At 43.1% G+C, this 21,994-nt stretch overlaps 2 protein-coding genes across 25 annotated transcripts in view; one reads left to right on the forward strand and one right to left on the reverse strand.

Moving 5' to 3' along the window:
* Positions 1-21,994, reverse strand: part of LOC148340971 (peripheral plasma membrane protein CASK-like) — a 77,107-nt gene that overhangs the window by 18,461 nt on the left and 36,652 nt on the right. For 12 of the 24 annotated variants that reach the window (XM_088290622.1, XM_088290619.1, XM_088290616.1 and 9 more), the window contains 9 exons: positions 11,633-11,735; positions 11,343-11,518; positions 10,928-11,050; positions 10,772-10,855; positions 10,548-10,647; positions 5,889-5,906; positions 5,124-5,248; positions 4,697-4,774; positions 4,527-4,607 (listed from right to left, as the gene is read on the reverse strand). In XM_088290622.1, the coding sequence (XP_088146748.1) occupies positions 4,527-4,607; positions 4,697-4,774; positions 5,124-5,248; positions 5,889-5,906; positions 10,548-10,647; positions 10,772-10,855; positions 10,928-11,050; positions 11,343-11,518; positions 11,633-11,735 (888 nt within the window). The remainder of the gene's footprint in view (positions 1-4,526; positions 4,608-4,696; positions 4,775-5,123; positions 5,249-5,888; positions 5,907-10,547; positions 10,648-10,771; positions 10,856-10,927; positions 11,051-11,342; positions 11,519-11,632; positions 11,736-21,994) is intronic. The other 12 variants (XM_088290621.1, XM_088290615.1, XM_088290630.1 and 9 more) reach the window with 2 other exon arrangements.
* Positions 18,750-19,925, forward strand: LOC148340972 (putative G protein-coupled receptor 34). Its single transcript, XM_088291294.1, is given in 4 exon segments — positions 18,750-19,187; positions 19,189-19,239; positions 19,242-19,641; positions 19,644-19,925. Coding segments are annotated over 4 exon segments (1,158 nt in total). The 5' UTR covers positions 18,750-18,761; the 3' UTR covers position 19,925.

The following is a 21,994-nucleotide window of genomic DNA, read 5'->3' on the forward strand; positions in this document are numbered from 1 at the left end:
AAGATAGGTGAAAGCTTACAAATTGCTATAACTATAAATGGCAAGCCAACGAAAGCTGTGGCGGACACTGGAGCTCAAACTACTGTGATATCAGAGGAACTGTACCAAAGTATCTTGAAAGAAAACACAACACCTACAGACCTACACCAAACCGACCTACTGAGCGCAGGAGTCGGTGATGGCATGAAAGCTAAACATGGACTCACAGTGACCTTTCAAATTGGATCCAAATCTATCCCCTGGGAAGTACATGTAGCTTCCATCAGAGATCCTGTTCTTCTTGGATTAGATATGATGAAAGCTCATGATGTGGTTATCTACACCCTTGGCAAGGTTTTCATTGGAGATGAACTTGTGCCCTCAAAAATTGTGCAAGATAATGGACCAGATTACTGCGTGACGAGAGTGACCCTTGGAAAAGTAACAACTATACCAGCTTCATCTGAATGCATTGTATGGGGTGAAGTGGAGGAGCCAAGACCTGGAGTTCCAGCTGTGTTGGAGCCTTTCCACATTAAAGACAATGTAACATCTGGAAGTGTTCTTGTTGTTATGGAAAAGAGAGTGGCAGTCAGGGTGTGCAATTTCTCAACTAAGCGAACCTCTCTACCGAAAGGAACCTGTCTCGGAATGCTTGTAGAAGCTTACCCTGAACTCCCGTGTGCGGCAAAGCAAAGTGCAGCGTCAAGCCATGCGTATAATGATGATACACTCTCAGTGAAGAACAGCAACAGCGGTTCTCTCAATTACTCCTCACGTACCAATCCATCTTTGCCAAAAGTGACTCTGACCTTGGTTACATGTCTGCTGTAACACACAAGATTGACACTGGTTCTGCTAAGCCTGTACGTCAGCCAGTGAGAAGAACACCTCCTGGATTTCAAGGTGAAGAGGAAGCACACCTTAAGGCCATGTTGGAAGCAGGTGTAATCACACCATCTTCATCTGAATGGGCCTGTCCAGTGGTCCTAGTGCGCAAAAAAGATGGAGGACTAAGGTGATGTGTCGACTACCGTAGATTGAACAGTCTGACGATCAAGGATGCATATCCACTACCGAAGATCGAAGAATGTCTTGATGTTGTTGGTGGAGCTACCATGTTCTCGACCCTTGACCTTCAGTCTGGCTACTGGCAGATTGCAGTGGATAGCAAAGACCGCGAAAAGACTGCATTAATCACAAAATGGGGTCTTTATGAACACATCAGAATGCCATTTGGACTATGCAACGCACCAAGTACGTTGCAGAGGGCAATGGAGCTCATCCTCAGAGGCCTTCAGTGGGAAACTCTTCTCATTTATCTGGATGATGTCATCGTTATTGGCAATGGAGTGGACAACAGTTTAGATTGGCCTGAGCAGGTCTTTCAGAGACTGTGGACTAAAATTAAAGCCATCCAAATGCCATCTGCTTCAAGAGGAAATTCTCTTCCTGGGTCACATTGTGAGTGGTGGAGGTGTCCGACCAAACCCAGCTCTCATCAGAGATGTTCAACAGTGGAAACCCCCCGCAAACCTGCCAGAGTTGCAAGCTTTCCTTGGGCTATGTAAATACTCTCGCAAGTTTGTTCCAAATTTGGCAGAACTGCCAAGCCCCCTTCATGACCTTCTCAAAAAGGGGACTACGTTCCACTGGACAGACAAGCATGAAGTTGTTTTTGAAAGGCTCAAAGAAAAACTGACGACTGCACCCATTTTGGGGTATCCCAACGTGGAAGGCAAGTTCATTCTTGATACAGATGCCTCGAACAACAGTGTCGGAGCTGTCCTATCCCAAATCCAGTGGGGAGAGGAGCGAGTTCTAACCTATACCAGCAGCCACCTTACGCCAGCTCAGCAGAGGTACTGTGTCACTCGTCGTGAGCTACTTGCCGTTGTTCGTTTCACCCGCCAGTTCCGCCACTATCTACTAGGGAGAAGGTTTCTGATTCGAACAGATCATGGCAGTCTCACCTGGCTTTTCCGGTTCAAATGCCCTGAAGGACAGCTAGCTCGCTGGATAGAAGAGTTGGGTCAATACGACTTCTGCATCGAACACCGGGCTGGTAAACTGCATGCTAACGCGGATGCCATGTCAAGGTTGCCGGGAGGAAATGTGGACAAGTGTGATTGTTACCAAGCCGGGATCAGCCTGTCAGACCTGCCATGTAAGGGGTGCACGTACTGCCGGAGAATTCATGAACAGTGGGCCAAGTTTGAGAATGATGTTGATGATGTTGTGCCACTGGCAGTAAGATGTGTGGAACCCCGAAGTGACACCAATGGTCATGGCACCATGTCAGCAGAAGATCATCCATCTGGTGAGTGCCCAGAAGTCAACTGGCTCAAGTCCCTTGGTCCGGAGCAACTGGCAACACTTCAGAAAGCAGACCCTGTCCTTGCCACTCTTCACACATGGAAGGAAACCGCTACACTCCCTGCCAAAGATGAAGTGATGCTTGAGAGCCCTGCAGTGAGGAAGTTCTTGCTCTGTTGGCGCCAAGTCAAACTTAGAGAAGGAGTCCTCTATTACTTTTGGGAGAGAATTGGGAACCAACACCCAACTTTGCTTCTATTGGTCCCCACATCCATGCAAAAAGAAGTCCTGCAGTCATGCCATGACCCTCCATACTCTGGTCACCTGGGAGAGGCCAAAACCCTGGAGCGTGTGCGTCAAAATTACCATTGGTATGGCATGGGTGGAGATGTTCACCTGTTTATCAAGAAATGCCCACAGTGCAGTGCATGCAAGACTGCAGGATCAACAAAGAAAGCAAAGATGCAATGTTACCAAGTTGGAGCACCTTTGGACCGTTTGCACCTTGACATACTCGGACCATTCCCTGTGTCGAACTCTGGTAACAAGTACATTCTCGTCATAATTGATCATTTCACCAGATGGGTCGAAGCATTCCCTGTCCCTGACCAAGGTGTTGAGACAACTGCAAGGAAGCTGGTCTATGACTTTATCGCCAGATTTGGATTCCCCCTTGAGCTACACACAGACCAAGGTCGCAATTTTGAGAGTGTGCTCTTTTGCAATGTGTGTGAGATCTTGCAGATTACCAAGACCAGGACTACCCCTTACCACCCCTCTTCCAATGGACAGGTAGAACGATTTAATAGGACTTTGCTGCAAATGCTTTGTTGTTATGTGAACCAAAGCCAGAAGGACTGGGACGAGCAACTGCCACTACTTACCGCAGCCTACCGCAGCTCACGACACACAGTGACAGGATTTACACCCAACAGGCTTATGCTTGGCAGAGAGGTTCACCAATCACAAGATATCCTGTCTGGTACCGCAAGACTCAAGGCCAATCCACTGGACGTATTAGATTTCCTCTACAACCTGGAAGAAGGTTTGAAAGAAGCCCACAGCATGGCGAGAGAACACCTTCGCTCTGCACAGGAGCGACAGAAAAAAGTGTACGATCTCCGTGCTAGAGAACATTCGTACAGTCTTGGAGACCTAGTGTTCGTGAAGGACAATATGAAAAAGAAGGGTCTAAGTCCAAAGCTCCAAGCTCTCTGGAAGGGTCCCCTGATTGTTTCTGCACGGCGACGTCCGGTTCTGTATGAGATCCAAGGTCCCAAGCGTAGCACGATAATGCATCACGACAGACTCAAGCCCTATGACAGTGAAGTTATACCTGTCTGGATTTCACGGCAAAGAAGTAAAATGCTACAGCGGTGTCAAGACCCTGACATCCAAGCCAACGCAGAGGACATTCCCTTGGTGCCAGTGCTGCCATTGCCAGACCATCCAGGCGGTACAACCGCGGGTTCAAGTGAGGAGTCCAAAGATCCCTCTGCGGTATCTCAGGCCAGCGCTCCAGAGTGTCAACAAGGACGAAGACCAGGTGATAAAAACCCATTGACCAAGACTGTTAATACATCCAGTGGTCGCCGAGTTAATAGACCAGAAAGATACAGATCTTGGTTCCAAGTTGCACTAATCCAAAGTTATGTTGACAGCTCACTGTTTGCACTTAAGACTAATGTGTGTTCTGGTTATTATACTTATTTTTTATGTTTTCCCTACATTACCTATACTGAAGGGACTCAGTATTCCTAAAGGGGGGGTAGTGTAGTGCAGTTAACTTGTTAACGGGCCTAGGACTATGCAGTGCTATTGTGCTTTGGTTTTTCCCAGCCTATGTTTGGTCAGTGAATGCAACGCGATGTTATGACTACCGTTTATGATCGCGAGACTGTTATATAAAAGATTTATCTTGTTGTATGGTACCCACGGCTCACTGCATGGACACTGCTCAAACGCTGTCTGTGCCCGAGCTAGAGACCGACACAACACGGTGTATCATCTCCAACGATAACAGCTGCGATTGTGACTTTATTGTTACTGGAGGCAAGTAAAGTTGACGAGGGAAGATTCCTACCCACGCATCGCCATCGCACCGAAAGTTACAAACACGACAGTATTCCAACATGTGAAATTTGCCATGAAAATTGCAACAAAGTTTCACAATAAATAATAAATAAAAAAATAATTAATAAAAAACTCAACATTGACATTCAAGAACTGACCATGAAGTGTGGTTGTGTGAGGATCCTTCTGAGTTCCTTGGCCTCTATGTTTTCTGGATAACAGGAGACTGTCTCGAGGACCTTGAGCAAAAATCATGAAGCAAAGATAAATAGCACTGACAAAACTATGCACAACACCGCAACTTGTTCATTATATGTATTAAGCATACCTCTTTGGCTCTCTGCACTCCATCACTGGGAGGATTTCGAATTTGTGGAGAAGACTTGGTGTTGATTTTGTCATATAACTGCACAGCACAATAAAAAGACAAGCATGGGTAACTGGCGTCCCCTGACCTCCTGCAAAGACTATTTTGACCAAAACAAGCATCACTTTCAGTGAAGATTAGAGAGACATTTTCATATAAAGAATTTAATGTGTCTGGTCGCCATGGCAACAACACGCACAAAGACAAACGGGGCAAACTGTCAATAGTAATAATACAGTTGGAGCCCCTGCAACCATCAAAGTCACTCATTCTAGATATTTATGATCAGGGATAATGATAATCACTGAGAAACATTATAATGAAAGCAACAGATTATGGGTGCGCCATGACATCATCATATCACTTTTGGTGTGACAGTTCAACTCACATCTAATAGGGTGTGGAGATGTTGATCCTGGAAGACACTGTGGAGAAAATCCATATCTTTCTCGCTACAGTCTGTCAAAGCGTGAATCTCCTCGAGACTATCCAAAACCTGTGATACTGCCCCTGAGTAGGCAGACACAAACAAGTTAGCCAGCCAACTATAAACTGGATGATATACGCACTGATGTTTACACTGAGCAGCCAGTCTCTCAGTGGTTACAACAGTGGTCATGGTACATGTACCCCACAAAAACAAAAACACAACAAGCAAGCAAAGATGACAGACGCACAATCACAGTACGGGCAAAGTCACAACCACAAAAACAGGTAAACATTGAACTATTTAACCCAAAGTACCTGCTACATTGCCCACACATGCAGCAAAACCAGAGAAACAGTAGCAGTGGACATTAGAAGAAAGTCAGCTTACAAAAATCAAACTGTGGATGGTTGCAAGGAGTAGTAGCACGTTCACACAGTGAAAAATATATTCAATATTTTCACATTTTGTTGTTAACTACATTTAAAATCTCAACAACCAACTATCTACAGGATAGTGATCACCCTCAACATCTATGCTTTTAGTCATCTCAAGAGGATGAAAGTTTATGGAGCAGAAAAACAATTAATTAAAGGGCATTTTAAAATTGACAGGGGAAAAAAAGGACAGGAACCTTTAACACAAATGCAACTAAAATGGAGTCAATAGCAGTCAAGAAGATAAGGCGCGTGCGTCAAGGTTCTAAATTAGGGCAGGGGTACGTACTTTCTGCAGCTAGCAGTCCTAAGAGCAGCAAAGCACAAGAAAAAAGACATGGCATTAGAGGAGGTTGACAGAAACAGTTTCACAACCGTTTCACTTCACAATGAAAGGAAAGTGTATGTGAGGAGTATGCGGGGCATATGATGACAGAAAGAGGTGCAGCAGAGGGGAAAATTTACATCAGCAGAAGCAAAAATAAGATGGTAAGATGCTATAAACATGCAAGAAGAACAGCAGCAAGTCTCGGACCAATGAAGCCAAACCTGTGTAGTTATAGGTGGCCAAATATTCAACACAATAGAAATTGCAATCAAGTTCACTAATTTGCTATTTCAGTGAGGTTTTGCATCGCAAATGTTCCCATTTCCTGTTGTGTTTGAAAGGTGGTTTTTAAGGGCTCAGAAGAAATAATGCATGTGCAGTCTGCAGCTCTCATAGGAGGAAGTGAAACTTGGCTGAGACAGGGATGTGGCGCTAATAGCGAATGTGATTCCACAGAAAACGGGAAGTTCGACCCAGACAGCCTGTGGTCACACATAACAGAAACCACAAGAAATGAAAGTGTCTTGAAACATGCACAGCGTTTATATATTGATTGAAGACATGCAATTACCGTATTTTCTGGACTATATGCCGCTACCTTTTTCCTAGATTTTGAACGATGCGGCTAATACAACGGTGCGGCTTTTGGTGGACTAGTCTTTCAACGCTAGGGCCGCTCTATTGTTCAGAAAATACGCTAAATAAATCTAAAATTTTTTCTCTCGGGTCTGTTCTGTTTTAATTAGCAAAGTTGTTGCCGTATTAAAAGGCACTGTTTGAACAATCTGTTTATGTACCTTTATGTGCATTCACAGTACAAAATCGTTCTGTACATGCAGCAAACAACAATTTTTTTTCAACATAAAAACTGTGGCTTATAGCCTGGTGTGGCTTGTATATCTGTTTGTTTTTTTTTTTTTGTTTGTTTGTTTTTTTAAGGGGTTGCTGCGGCTAATGTGCAGGTGCACCTTATAGTCCTTAAAATACCGTAATCAATTAATCAACAACTATAACAATAATTGTTTAATGTGATACCGTCCAAATCCCCTCAACAGTAAACATTCTCAGATTTCTCTATAGTCCTCCATCAAAGCAGACTTATCTTTGTGTTGAATACCATAGAACTGTATTTATATAGCGCATTTCACAAAAGCTGGAGCTGTAACAAAGCACTTTCCATATGGTGTAATATAAATTAGAACATTCATATAAAATATTTGCAAATATCTGCTTTTACTTTGTAAAACAACAATCAACATGTTGCCTCTTTTTTGCCTTGACAGATCAATCCAGTAACTGAATCTTAATTTGTAATACCGTCCTGTTTTTCAATATAGGAAAGTTATAACTTTTTTCATTTGATTTATTGAAAAAAAAAAAAAAAAAAGAATCACCAGAATTAATCAATTCAGAAAATTATTCTAGTTGAATTGTGGCCCTAATTCATTGCAGTACGATTTTTTTTTAAATGATGCTTTTGGTTCACACTACTCACTTGTTTTGTTTTTTTTGGGTGAAATCTGTTTTTTTTTTTTTTTTACATAAGCATTCACATCACATATCAGATGTGAGGTCAGCCTGTCTGGTGTGTGAACCAAATGCAACATCACCCACGACGTAGTGTTTTTGGAAGTAAATATGGTCCAGTCGGTAGTGGCTCATCTTTTTATCATCACATTTCACCACAGGAGAAATGCATGAGACGGTAGAAATGTTTTGGGAAAATGAGGCAAGGCTTTTCATTGAGAATATCATAGAGACTTCTACTATAGATGACGCCACGTCATTGCCGTGAGTAATAAATGTACTGTCTGCATGTCTGTATTACTGCCTTCAACACAAATGTTCACTTTATGCTTCATGTTTCAAGGGTGATTAAATTTAAGTCAAATATAAAGTCAATACTAAGGGTGTCCGAATCCGATATTTGTATCGGACTGTGGTCCGATATTGGCCAAATAACTGTATTGGATTTTATCAGACTACTTCCAAAATCGGCGATATTAGCACTTATAGACAAGCAGTCCATTCGAAAATCAGGCATGTAACAGTGCTGTCATTCACATGAATGAGATTTATAGCACAGGCTCGCCTCAGTGTCAGCCATCACAATGGTCGTGGGCTGGGGTGAAGGCTTCAGGCGGCTGGTTGCCCAAGGGGCAGGAGCGTGAGGATGAACGTTTCCTTTTAAACTGTATTTACACCTTCACTTCTGGTTATTAAATCGTGTGGACTTAATCGACATTGGATTACAGCAGTTGAAATTGACGGGTTGACTTGCACTTTCAGCATCCCAGAATGAGCGACCAGCACGATCACCGTGGATTGCTGCCGGCTCTGGCAGATTCTTCAAGCGGTGGTTATGGGTAAACAAAAGCGGGACTATGGAGCTGAGCAAGCCGTATGGGTCAAGCCCATGCTAGTGATTTGGAACAAGAACTAGCGGGAAATTGTTATGTTCGAGACTGTTGCGTTTTATTAATCACTTAAACTTGGCTACCTGCTCAAATTCTCCTGCTTGAATGCAAATGTGCTTGAGGCTAACCGCAGCACAAAGTGAACTTTACATCGGCACTTTACGATGTCCAATAGGGCTGTACGATAAATCGAAATCTATGCTGCAGTGGCGAGCAAGGAAATGAGAGACAAGTGTAACGGAAAAGTTGAACAGTGTGTAAAATAAAGCAAGTCGAAGCAGAAACGGATAACAGTAGCATTTTAATGCATTTTAACGTGTCAACTACAAAAAACGCAAATCTAATCGGAATCGCAATATTGGTTTGAATAATCGCAATTAGGTTGTTTTTTCATGTCCAATATTGCGCAGACGACAAACGACAAAACTTGCTGCACGCTTACGACCCTGGAGAGGGTGCTTCAGAAATTGGATGGATGGATCGCAAAGACAGTGTCGTTTCTGTCATAATACTCATTAACAATGTTCTTTATAAAATGTGGAGTGTGCCTACAATATTTTTAGCACTGTAAATTAGTATATTCTCGGTATGTTTTGTTTTATTGTTGGTTGTTGCCATCAATGGCTTGTGGCAAATGCGGTACTTGTACTTATGTTGTACTCTGGGTGGTGAAATTTCAGACTTCATAAACGCAACACGCGGTGCGTGGTTGCAAGTTAGCACTTATGCTTGAACTCTTTCTATGTCAATCACGCGTATATAAAAACTATGTTTTGGTTTTTAATAAAGGCGAGTTTGCTGACTAACGCCGCCACAATCCACAGTAGACGCTACATTATGTTAGTTGTACCACAACCGGACATTGCGCGCGGTGTTCCATCAGACGCACACGGTAGCCTGTGCGTGCTATGTCAGAAATGACAGTTGCCGTTGTAAATTAAATTGGGCGTAAGCCGCAACGTTTTCCTTTTTAAATGCTCGTTTATCACTGCTGTGTTGCTATGAAAGGGAAGTTTACATCATATTAAGTAATTGTGCAAATGTGTGCAGTTTGTTATTAGCACAAGCATGAAAGAAAGGCTTTGGTTAACATGGCGCTGCGAATCGATTCTTTTGTTTTTTCATATCGATGCATATTTTGAGCAGATTATATCGATATTAAATAGATTTTCGATTAATCTTTACATTCCTACCATCAGCACTTCAATATATGTGCAAAAGTCAGTAAATAATTCTGCAAGTGATTTGTTCTTTTGAAGCAATAATAAATAGTAAACAGTAAAACACTCCCATGCACAGTCCTGTTGTAATGTGCCTCACAAAATTGTAAAAATAGGAAAATTAACAAATTGTTTAGGAAGTGAATTTCTGCAAGTTGCCATATTAAGCAACTTTGGAACAGTTCTATCCAAGTGAAAAAGTTGGGTGCGCCCATCTACAACTAGTACAAAAGGTCTAAGACCTGTTTTGATTTATTTTACATTTATTTTATTCAAGTGCAGAATATTGACACGTTTAAGGTTGAATTCATGTAACCCAAATGTTTGTAATAAATGGGTCATGTATTCTCATGCCAACCATTTCTGACTATTGTTATTTGGTTTAATAATATAACTTGATCGAGTCTCTTCTAACAATTTATACTAAAAAATACATTTGCAGCATGTATCATTTCTGCTGATATTGTATCAGACGATATTCATATCGGATATTACTCCAGGCCGCAATTTTGGTTTAGGCCCAGAAGTGGAAAATGTTTCATCGGGACACCCCTAGTCAATACCGTTACTCAAACCAACTTTGCAGAGTCACCGAGAATTGTCAACCTCCCACACAACACTTTCTTGTGCGAATATTGGGATTTTGATGGCGTAAAGTTCGGATACAATATAACCTGTCCATTCAGGCTGAGGTCACATTGCCCAAAAATGAAAAAGATAATATAAAGATATTAATACGTATCCAATATAAGGACCACATATGATAGTGACACAGTTCGGGTTAAAAAAAATTATCATAAACGAAAGTCTGATTTGAGCAGTTCACACTGTCATTAAAAAAAGTAGAATTTAATTAAAAATAAATAAATACAGAGAGAGACCCATATACAAGTCATATATGGGTCACATTTGCCTGCAGTGTGAAACTAGCATTAGAGAATCCCTAAATGCATTTACTGTAGAAAGCAAAATGTGCTATTCACCAGAGGAGGTTGGGTCATCTGAAAAGTCATGAAGCTCCTCAGGAGGGTCACCATAGTAGGAATTAAACTTGTGACTTGACACAGCAGCCAGCACTGCACCCTAGGACACAGCAAGAAAATAGCTTATAAAGTCAGTGATGAGCCACAAGGAGGAGGATGGGACAGATCCTCTATTTTCATTTTCTGTAATTCACAGAGATTGTTACACTCAACAAGGTGCTGACCTTCAGCTTCCTCCTGGCATTAAATTTCCTCAGCTGTTCCACCGTTTCAGGAAGGTGGATCTTGTAGGCGTACCTGTCCCTCTCCTGTACCAACACAAACAACTTCAGTGCACGCACATATAACAACTATGGCTCTATACAAATGTTCAAATTTGCCTTCAGCCACGGGTGGTTGAGAGCCTCGTAAACAGTGATCCTTTCTGCGGGGTCCAGCATTAACATGCGTCTCACTAGGTCTTTGGCACTCTCTGAGATATGGGACCACTGGCGTGGGTTCATCTGGACAACAATTATACACAAAGATTTGAAGAGAATTTTGAGCCTTCGTTCCCTGGACAACTTATGAAGCTATAAACTGCAGTGGCACTGTAGAACCACAATGTCTGTTAGCAGGTAGACTGGGAACAGAATAAACCAGACTTCCTGTTGTGACTGCATCTGCCACAGATTAGTCATGCAGGAAAAACAGATAACACCTCAATATGCATGCTCTCACAGAGAGGATGCCTCCTACTTTGAAAGACAAAATAGATAAATGTTAGAGGGGGCAAAGAGAGATAAAAAATCCTACCTTGTATTTTCCCTTAATGATAGCCTCAAACAGCCGATCCTTTGTTCCATAGAAAGGCAGGCAGCCAGACAGAAGGATGAAAAGGATCACACCGCATCCCCAAACATCCACTGGTTTGCCGTACGGCTCTCTCTTGACAACCTCTGGAGCCATGAAGTGGGGAGTGCCAACACGACCTGCAAAGAGCAACCAGATGTTAGGAGCTTGAAGAAACGCCATTCATGAAAATTACAGGCCCAGAGTAAAATACACAATGGGGATACTCCAAAAGGATACAAACATGTCCATACCTCCAGCTACCAGGCCCGACTCTCCCAGTTGGATTGCCACTCCAAAGCCTCCCAGTTTGACTGGAGCAGAATTCTCCTTCGAGGCCAGTAGCACACAATGGGGCTATACAAACAGACACAGAAGAGCAACAAAAGAGGGGCCATTCAAAAGTCAAGTAAAGAGATTTGTAATGTGTACCAGCACCCTCATATCGAAATTCAAACTCCTCATTGATCTTGATCCGACATGAGCAAACTACAGCCCGGGGGCCACATGCGGCCCGTGAAATGTTTTGATCAGGACTGCCGAACTTGAAAAAAAATAAAAATAAAATAAACCTTGTTCACGTTTTATTTTCCCTGTAATTCTGATATGTCCCCACGAGCAGGCGCACTCAAAGACATCACAGACCCACAGACAGCGTCTCTGTCTGACTTCACAGTCATTGTAACGAGAAGGAGAAGAAGGAACTTCAGAAACTGCAGAAAAAGGACTGAGAAGTGTGACAGGCAGCCGCAAAGATGAGAGCAGATGCGACGAGTGCAGAATTCACTGGGACACTGAGCGAATAAAGTGGAAGGTCCGTTTAGCAAAACATATTATTTTCCACCCCCTCATCAATACAGTCACCTTTCCACATTTTTCTTTGTCTTTTGTTTTAAGGTGATTGGAGACACTTCTGACGTCAACGCGGTCATGTTGCTTTGGACTTTCCCAATAGAGCAGGTAAAGCACTGATGGTAAATGTGACAGAGAAAGGATGGCGAACCTCAGATTCCTTTATGCAAAAAAGTTTTTCAATGAGCAACACGACAGGATTTCCCACACTGAAAATCAAAGTACAAAGTATGGTTGGAAAGGGCACTTCAACCTGAGTACAATGCTGCAAGAATTATCTTGCCATCTTAAAATCAGATGAAGGGTTCTGGAGAAATTTAGCATTTTAAGAGGGGTGTGGGGACTGCCTTTGTCAGGAATTTTGTGCTTGTTGTTTGTTGAATTTTTGTTTTTGTTTTTTTTTTTTTTAGTTGTTTTGCCTATTGAAAACCTGGTCAGAAAAGCAACAAAAAATTATTTTAAAACAGTGTAACTTCATTATTTGTCAACATACTTCAACAAAAATCCACAAATTATTATTACTTCACAAAAACTTTTTTTTTTAAACGGTCGGATTATATAGTTTTTTTTCCCCTCAAAAGGAAAATAATGATGCTAAGACAGGAACGGGAAACTAAAATGCTGGAGGGGGGGGCACAATTTTTCATCAGTGCTACCGGGGGCCACACACTTTCTAATGCGATGTATCAGGACAAAATATGTGAATACATGCAAAACGCACTTTTAACATAGGCAACCTATAAGACTCAAGAGCTATTTTGACCGTCACACTTAGGGGCACAAAAACCTTTGGCTATCTAAATTGAGGATAACAATAATTATATACTGTAAATATATATTTTTAAAAATAATAAAATGTCATTTTATCGATACATCCTCCTCTGATTCATGAGATGAAAGCCAAATTTAAATCAATAATCTGCAGCCACCCAAAAGTCCAAACCAAAAATGCAATCATTTTATCACTTGTGGATTGTGCAGTCAGCTGTCCAATTAACTTAAGGACAATTTGAACTTCATATAAAACATATATTTTGTAAAATAATAGCCAATTACATTTTTTACTTTACCTGGTTAGTGTGATTTTTGCTCCAGCTTCTCAACGTATAGCTTGGGCACATCAGGGCTAAGTAAGTCCTCACCTTCATCTTAACACATGATTGCAAGCCATCACCTGTGAGGCTATGTAAGCAATGTTTGTTGTTTCTAATATAATGTAGTATAAACATGAAGCATTCTATTTTCTCCCCAAATGTTTATTTTCTTGGATTTAAGTTTACCTACCGGGGTCAAGTAAAGTAGTTCAATAAATCTTTTGACAAAGCTAAAGACAAATATTTTTGGTGACAAAATAACACCTAAAAATTTTTTAGCACTATAATTTTCATATTTATTATTACAATTAGAAAATCAAAAAACTACTGTCCTTAAAATGTAAATAAAATATTGATGAATTTCCAAAGTCAGAGAGCGCCACAGCAGAATGATAAAAGAGCCACATGGCTCAGGGGCCGTAGGTTGCAAACATCTATCTTAATGCTGTTCTCTTTTTTCAATGATACATTTTAATCAATGTATAAAAGATACACTATCCAAACCCAACAACAAAGGGTCTGAGGCAAACAACAAAATAACCGCATACTGTAATTTTTCTGAGTGCTAAGGCTCTCTTGCATAAAAAATAAACAAATAAATAAATACTATTTAAGAACGGCACAAAATTGCAGAGATGGGCCATGGAGCGCCCATTGTTTGGACGGAGGTTGGAGGAGGAGAAGTTTTAGAAATAGTATGGACTAAGCAAGAACAGGAGCATGGGGGGGTTTGAAAAAAAAAATACTGAAATTCAAGGAGGGAAGCGCTTTAAAAGCATGAAGACGGACAGGGACGGCGAGCAATTGTTTTGATGAATAAGGATGAAAGTGTAATGACAGATGGGTGCCCAGGTCGCGGACAGAGGATGGCAAAATAAAGTAAAGTGCCCATCTCTGCAAAATTGCTTAAAGAAACCAACATAAGTGCAAGAACTCTTTTTGTATTTTTTTTCCACCCAAAAAACATAAAACAAAAAACAACTCACTCAAAATGTTACTGCAGTTCTATGTTTGTTCTGCATATTATTCCAAATGCAGCAAAAAATATTGGGCCTGCTCACATTGTAGTATGGTCCAGTAAAATACCCCAGTTAGTGAAAGCACAACTCGGGCATGTCCGCCATCTTGTGGTGATTGAAAATAGTACAACTCAAAACTACAGTCGACCTCCTACATATGTTCTGTTGGCATTTGCAGATTCGCATATTTTTTTCCAATATTTCTTCCAGGATTCCTTCCACCCTCCAGCCCAGCTCCTCCCATTTTTCAAGGACAACATATATTGAATGTTTATCAGAATTTTTGAAGAATTGGTTTGGTTTGGTTTGGGAGGAGGGGGGTTATCCCCTAAGAATTTTTTCCATATATTTATTATTTAATTAATAAAGGAGGCATCAGTATGTGGTCGCCGGCCATGCCGGATGCAAGCCGCCAGTTGCCCATCCATGTGCTAAGCCATTCAAAAGTTGAACCATGAGGTAATTTGAAAAATATACAACATTTGAAAATATCAACTTAGGGGATCGTAGCCACACAGACTTTTATAGAATTACGGGACTTCGCTAGTAACACTAACTCTCAGTAAATAATGGATGGATTTGACTGAAACTTATGCGCCCACTGTGTTTTCCGGACTATAAGGCGCACCTGTATATACGCCGCAGCAACTCTTTTTGGGGGAAAAAAAATACAAGCCGCACCAGGGAATATGCCGCAGTTTTCTACATTGAAAAAAATTAGTTGTTTACTGCATGTGGGGAGAAAAGCTGGACAAAAGGGGAGCTGTCCACGATGTCGTAGTCTGTCTTATCATTCATGTGATTGCAAGCAAGAAACATCACAGGTTTAGACAACAGACTGCAAAAAAATAAATAAAAACCCACTGCCTAAACCACAACACTCACATCTCTCTAAATAGCCATGTGATTGGCTGAAGCTGAATGGCATTGCTATAATCTTTTTGTGATATTTTTATTTCTTTTGGGCATATGAATGGCATGAGAGATACACGTTTTGTGTTAATTTTATTTATTTGTCTCATTGTTTGCTTGTATGCTGAGATATCTTTGGTTTTTATTTGAAACCGGGACTGTAAGGAGTGTGGTGACCAGTGAAATCCCTCCCGGGACGTTGTCAATTAGATGTGGTGCCATGACATCACTCATCGGTTTGAGGTGATGCTACTGACAGCAATCCCTTATTCCCTTAGTGCTGGCATGCGCGAGCTAGCATGCGCGAGCTAGCATGCGCCTTGTATTGCGGCGCGCCCATTATACGTATTAAATACAGAAAAAGCACCCTCAGCTGGTGCTTTTCTCCGTAAAAATACAGTACTTGATTAAAACAGAACAGCTAATTAAAACAGAACAGACCCAAGAGAAAGAGGATTAAAAAAAAAAAAATTAATTTCGTGTATTATCTGAACTATAGAGCGCCCCTACCGGTGAAAGAAATAAATAAATAAATCTATTGAATGCAACTATGAAGTTTGGTGCTACAGTCAATTCTACTTGATGCTAGCCTATGTTTGCCTTGTATTACATGACGCCCCCCAGAAGTTCATCTTTTGTAACCTTGACAAAAAGTTAGCTTCCACATACTTCTTATTGCTGTTACGATTAAGCTTATTTTCATCAAGTCTGTCTACCTCCATGCAAAACAATGGCCTTTGTCAAAAGTTTACTCAAGACATACCGTATTTTTACGGCCAAAAGACGCGCCGTATCAAAGGGCGCAGTACCAGTTGAGGGTGCTATTTCTATATTTGATAGGTAGATAGAACACACCGTATCATTGGGCGCAAAGACAGAACCGAGCAACCGAGCAGTCGCGCTACCTGCTCAGTCGCGCTAGCGTGTTTTTAAAATGGCAGCGGGAGTTCGGTGGTACTTTATTTTAGCTTTTAACAACGTGCTGAAGTTGTCCTCATCCAAAAATGCACCAAGTCCTTGTCTTCTGTATCCAAGATAAATAGCTGGACAGCTCTCCACCAAAGACGAGAGTCATTATCAGTCTGCCGCGCCGTCTCGCTGCCGCGTAGCCCCTCACATGGGATGCCGACACAATGCCGGTGTGACCAAGTCACTAATGAACAAACGATGTGCGGTCATGGTGTTACATCAAAACTAAAACTATCACCGTAAATCAACTGAAGAGCATAATAGTGTAGGCCCAGCAAAAATTCCTCCTCCAATACCTTAGTTAACATGCATGCACACTAAAACAGAAGATAGCATGGCTAGCGTGGCTAGCTGTTTTTAAAAAGGCAACAGGAGCAAAACTGAGATTGGTTGTATTTTCTTGAACTATTTAACAATGTACTCATATTATTATTAATCAGTCATCATCCACAAATCCATCAAAATCGTCCTCTATCAGAAATAAACAGCTGGGCAAGTTCTCCCACAAACAGGCCAGGTTCCCTCTCGTTGTTGTCAGATTCCCCGTGTCGCTGCTGCATACGGCTCCTCATGATGCCGGCTTTTGCGAAAGCTCTAACAACAGAGCTAGCAGACATGTTTGCCCATATAGGGGCATTGGGGCCTGCTTTGCACTGGGGGCATGCCTTTGTGTTGTCGTTCACGCCCATCGTTCCCCTCTCACGTCCGCCTGCTGTCGTTAGCCACGCCCGCCTTCTCTCTATATAAGCAGTGTGCAGGCAGTTAATGTTCGCAGTCAGCCCAGCGGTGCACTTGGTCCACATAATGGGCGCTCCGCATCAAAAGGCGCCCTGGCTTTTTTGGACGAGTTTCAGGACTTTAAAGTGCACCTTATGACTGCGAAAATCCGGTAGCTCCTATTTTGTTGAACGACACGAGTAGTATTATTCAAGCAAACTCACCCACATGAATGCTTGAGTTCAATGTGGCCCAATAGTCATACGTGGCATAGCTATGGTTCATGTTTATGTATTATGTTGCCATTTCAATAACAACCACAAGCAAAGCAAACGACTTGAGGACAACATTCCTTTTTTCCCTATTTCTTTCCTTGGTGGTGACTTCAAGTTGTGAGCAATTAGGCAGGCCAATTCATTTGGTACGGAGGTTATAACGCAAAAAGCCCGTACCTCACTAAGAGGCGAAGGTGCAAACAGTTTTTCTTGTCGTAATTAAATTTAGAAGTGATCTAAATTTCCTGGCAACAAGAAACGCTGTTTAAACTGTTGGCGAATGTCAAAAATGCAACATTCGAGCCGTGTACAAACATTCACCAACCTGCGCCCTTCTGCACTAGTATCTAATGATGACCAATGTTTTTTTTCATCAGTATTCCTTCAAGGTAGCAAAAGGATGCAAACTTTTTTTCTTGTTGCAAAGAAATTTTTAACATAAAAAAAGAAGTAAGTAAGTAAAAATTGTTTGGGAACATCTTTGCAACCTTTAACGAATCCTGATGAAAAACCAACACTTGTTATATGCACAAACATTTGCCACCAGTGAGATAGGGACTTAACCCCTAACCTTAACCCAGAGGAAGAGGCAGACGTTATTTTCTGTATTTCTGAGAGGGTTTCTTCTTTTGTTAGTGGAAGAGGCAAACAAACATTGCTGAGTTAGAGAAACTTAATTGATCACTAATAATAATGCTTGAAGTGAAATAACTTTTTTTTTCAGCCCTGATGTTGTCATTGTGAAGACCAGATCAGCTGTACACCAGTGTATGGGGATGTGTGAAATCAGTCGTTTCAATGTTCAGCCCCAAGCTGAAAACTCAGAGATGCATGACATTTTGGATGTAAAATGGATGAATTATTATTATTATTATTATTATTATTATTAACAGTAGCTACAGATTTGTAATAGTGTGAAGAGCTTTGAGTACCGCAGGTAGAAAAGCTCTATACAAGTGAAAGACCATTGTTGCACAGATGTCCAGCTAGAATTGCTCCGTAAATTTTGTCCGCTAATCAGAGAACCTCTTCTACAATTAGTTGACAAGTTTCAACCGAAAAAAAAATCCATACTTAAGCTTATATGAGCCGGAATTCCCAGGTGCGGGCCAAGTAGTGTGTGATGTTTCACACTGCGTTACTTGCTCCAAAAATCTTGACATATTATGCCATTTAAACTTTATTCATGAGAAGCGCAGTAGTTTTCGACCGCCAATATGCCACGTCAGGACCAATCCCCCAATCTGCCCCACTCCATGTTTTTATTTATATATATGATCATAATTATCATGGGCAAAACAGGGAGAACGTGCAAACCCCATACAGAGGGGTTACAACAGAGATTCAAATCCAAGTCCGTGCCTCTGAGGAAGTATATACACAATACAATACAATACAATACATCTGTATTTATATAGCATTTTCACAGCTGTAGCTGCAACAATATTTAAACTATTTTGTAGATTTGTTTGTTGTGATACCTAACAATTATGTTTGTTTTCCTCAGAAACTGGTCTACCCCTAGGACACCAACCATCACACAAAATGAACAGCTCTGTTGCCTCATCACCCATATTGGTCAATACCGTTATTACTAACATTTCTGTGTTCTCACTCTCAGCCATATCTCCGCCCACACGCAGCATTATGTCCGCTGAGGTCACTCCTAATCAAACTAGTTGTTCATTAGAGAATGCAGCCCTCCGTATGCCACTAGCTGTTGTCTAGTCCCTGTCGTTTCTCCTAGGCTTAGTGGGAAACCTCTTTGCCTTGTGGGTCTTCCTTTTTGTTCACGCCAGCCGGAACTCTGTGCGTGTGTTCCTCATCAACTGTGCAGTGGCAGACTTGGTCCTTCTAGCATGTCTCCCCTTCCGAATTTTCTACCATGTTATTGGAAACTGCTGGCTACTGGGACATGTTGCCTGCAAGCTGGTGGGGAATCTTTTCTATTTGAACATGTCCATAAGCATCCATGCTACTGGGGTTAATCAGCCTGGATCGTTACTTGAGACTCAAAGGGAAGGGAACGGGAGAGTGAGGAGAAGCTTGGGACTGCGACTGTACGGGTGTCGTTTGCCGTGGAGTTGGGTGGCATGTGGAGCGCTATGGAGCCTGTCTCTAGCAGCACTGGTTCCCATGATTGCTACTGCAGAGGACAAAGAGGACAACCACAAATGCTTTCAATTCAAGCAGCGGCGGCTTGCCAGAGGGAAATCCTACTTTAATGTTGTACTGGTGGTATTGTTTTGGTTTGTCTTCCTCATGCTCATGGTGTCCTATGGCAAGATTGCCAACCAGTTAAGGAAAGTGTCAAGGGACAAGCCAGAATTTCCCAATGCACAAAGATATGAACGTACTGCAAAGAAATCTTTCTTCGTCCTCTTCCTGTTCACGCTTTGTTTCGGTCCCTACCACACCTTTAGGCCAGCTACATTCTCGCCCAGCTTAATGCAACAGCATCCTGTCACTACTTGTGTATAGTAGATCACGTCAATGAGGTCATGTTGTTATCCGCTGCCTTTAACAGCTGTTTGGATCCAGTCATGTACTTTCTTTTGTCTGGCTCAGTGCGCAAAACTGCCCTCCGTGCACTTGAAAACCGACTTGGCAATCTGCATTTATTCCAAAATGAAGCAAGGTACAACAGCTCAACAACAGAGTTTCAAAGGCCTTCAGTACCTTTGGCATTAGTAATAACTTTGGACTGAGTCTTCCCTGTCTTAAAGTATCAGTCAATTTAATCCACATGATGGCTCTCCACATGGCGGCGCGCATGGACGCAGCGGCTAACAGCTCCCCCTCACAGTGCTCCTTTTTACTTTTTATTAGTGTTTGCTTGCTCTTATTGGCATCAACTGAGGCACAACATCGATATACCCGCCAGGACATCGTGAACATTGGATATCGATGCGAAATAACCATCACAGAGGAATTTTGCTATGATCGCAAAATTCCGAACGAACTGGCGAGGCTGCCCGGCTCACCGTGGCTGGTCATCGGGGCCGGGAGGCGGCGCAGGCGACGCAGAGAGAGGAAGCAGAAGCGAGGCTGCAGGTCCGGTGTCTTGCAACGGCTGCGACGGCAGCCCCATAGGCAGCCACTACCGAGTCTGCACCTCACCAACGCCAGATCCGTGGTCCACAAAATCGACGACCTGGGATTACAAATCCTGGGAAACCGCTATGTGCGCGATAGCAGTGTGATCGTCGTCACGGAAACCTGGCTGCACGCAGACGTCCCCGACGCTAGCATCCAGCTGGCCGGGCGCTCGCTACATCGCGCGGATCGGACGAGGGACACCGGTAAGAGGAGGGGCGGGGGGCTCTGTGTTTACGTGCATGAGAACTGGTGCGGCGATAGCACGATCGTCGAGAAGCACTCTTCCCCCGACATCGAGTTCATGTCCGTTAAATGCCGGCCTTATTTTCTCCCGAGGGAGCTAACGGTAGTGATTGTCACAGCTGTTTACATCCCTCCCGACGCTAGCACTAGCACGGCGCTCTCGCTACTCGCGTGCGTCATCAATAAACATCAGCGGGCCCACCCTGATGGCGTTCACGTAGTAGCGGGAGACTTTAATAAGGCCAATTTAAAGACTGTACTCCCAGAGTTTCACCAGCATGTCAAGTGCCCAACGAGGGGAGACAACACTCTCGACCATGTGTACTCGAACATCAAGCACGCATACAGAGCCCTCCCACTCGCCCCTCTCGGCCAGTCAGACCACCTGTCCTTGCAGCTCGCACCTGCGTACACCCCTCTCAGGCGCAGATTCAGGCCTACCACAAAGACTGTGAAAACCTGGCGTGACGACGCCATGAGTGAATTACAGGACTGCTTTCATGACACAAACTGGGACCTCTTTGATCATCAGGACCTTGATGTCTACACGCATTGTGTACTGGACTACATCAAGTTCTGCATGGAAACTGTGTCCCAACATAAGACTATACGGACCTTCCCAAATGCGAAACCCTGGATGTCCAGCAGGGTTCGCTCTCTCCTCAAGGCCCGTGACGCTGCCTTCAGGTCAGGCGACAAAGCCCAGTACAGGGTGGCTCGTGCTGACCTGAGCAAAGGCATCAAGCTAGCCAAGGCAACCTACAAGGGGAGGCTGGAGGCCCACCTTGCCAGTAACAGACCACGGGAGGTGTGGCAGGGTCTACGGAGCATCACCAACTTCCGTGGCAGCAGCACGACCTCTGTAGACCCGAGTGCATCGCTGGCAGAGGAGCTTAACTGCTTCTTCGCTCGCTTTGACTCGCCCCAACCGTCACACCCCCGCACTTCAAGCTCCAACTCCCCCCCACTCATCGTAGAGGAACACGATGTGAGGCGCGCGCTCCTGGCGGTCAACCCCAGAAAAGCTACTGGACCCGACGGAATACCAGGCAAGGTCCTCAGAGCATGTGCCCACCAACTGTCACATGTTTTCTGCAGGATCTTCAACCGCTCCCTGGCTCAAGCAGTCATCCCCTCCTGCTTGAAAACTTCCACCATTATTCCTGTCCCCAAAAAGTCACCAAAAAGTGCTTCGAGAGGCTGGTTCTCCAGCACATCAGGGACTGCCTTCCTCCCACTCTGGACCCCTACCAGTTTGCATACCGGGCTAACAGATCCACTGAGGACGCCATCGACACTTCTCTGCATGTTGTGCTGGGCCACCTGGAACGACAGCAGAGCTATGCAAGGATGCTCTTTGTGGACTACAGCTCGGCATTCAACACGATCATCCCAGACATCCTCGTCGCCAAACTGGACACTCTCGGCCTCCCTGC

This window comes from Idiotropiscis lumnitzeri, chromosome 3 (genome assembly GCF_059441095.1).
Source record: "Idiotropiscis lumnitzeri isolate Australia: NSW breed Sydney's pygmy pipehorse chromosome 3, RoL_Ilum_1.0, whole genome shotgun sequence".
In the NCBI taxonomy this organism is placed as follows: Eukaryota; Metazoa; Chordata; class Actinopteri; order Syngnathiformes; family Syngnathidae; genus Idiotropiscis; species Idiotropiscis lumnitzeri.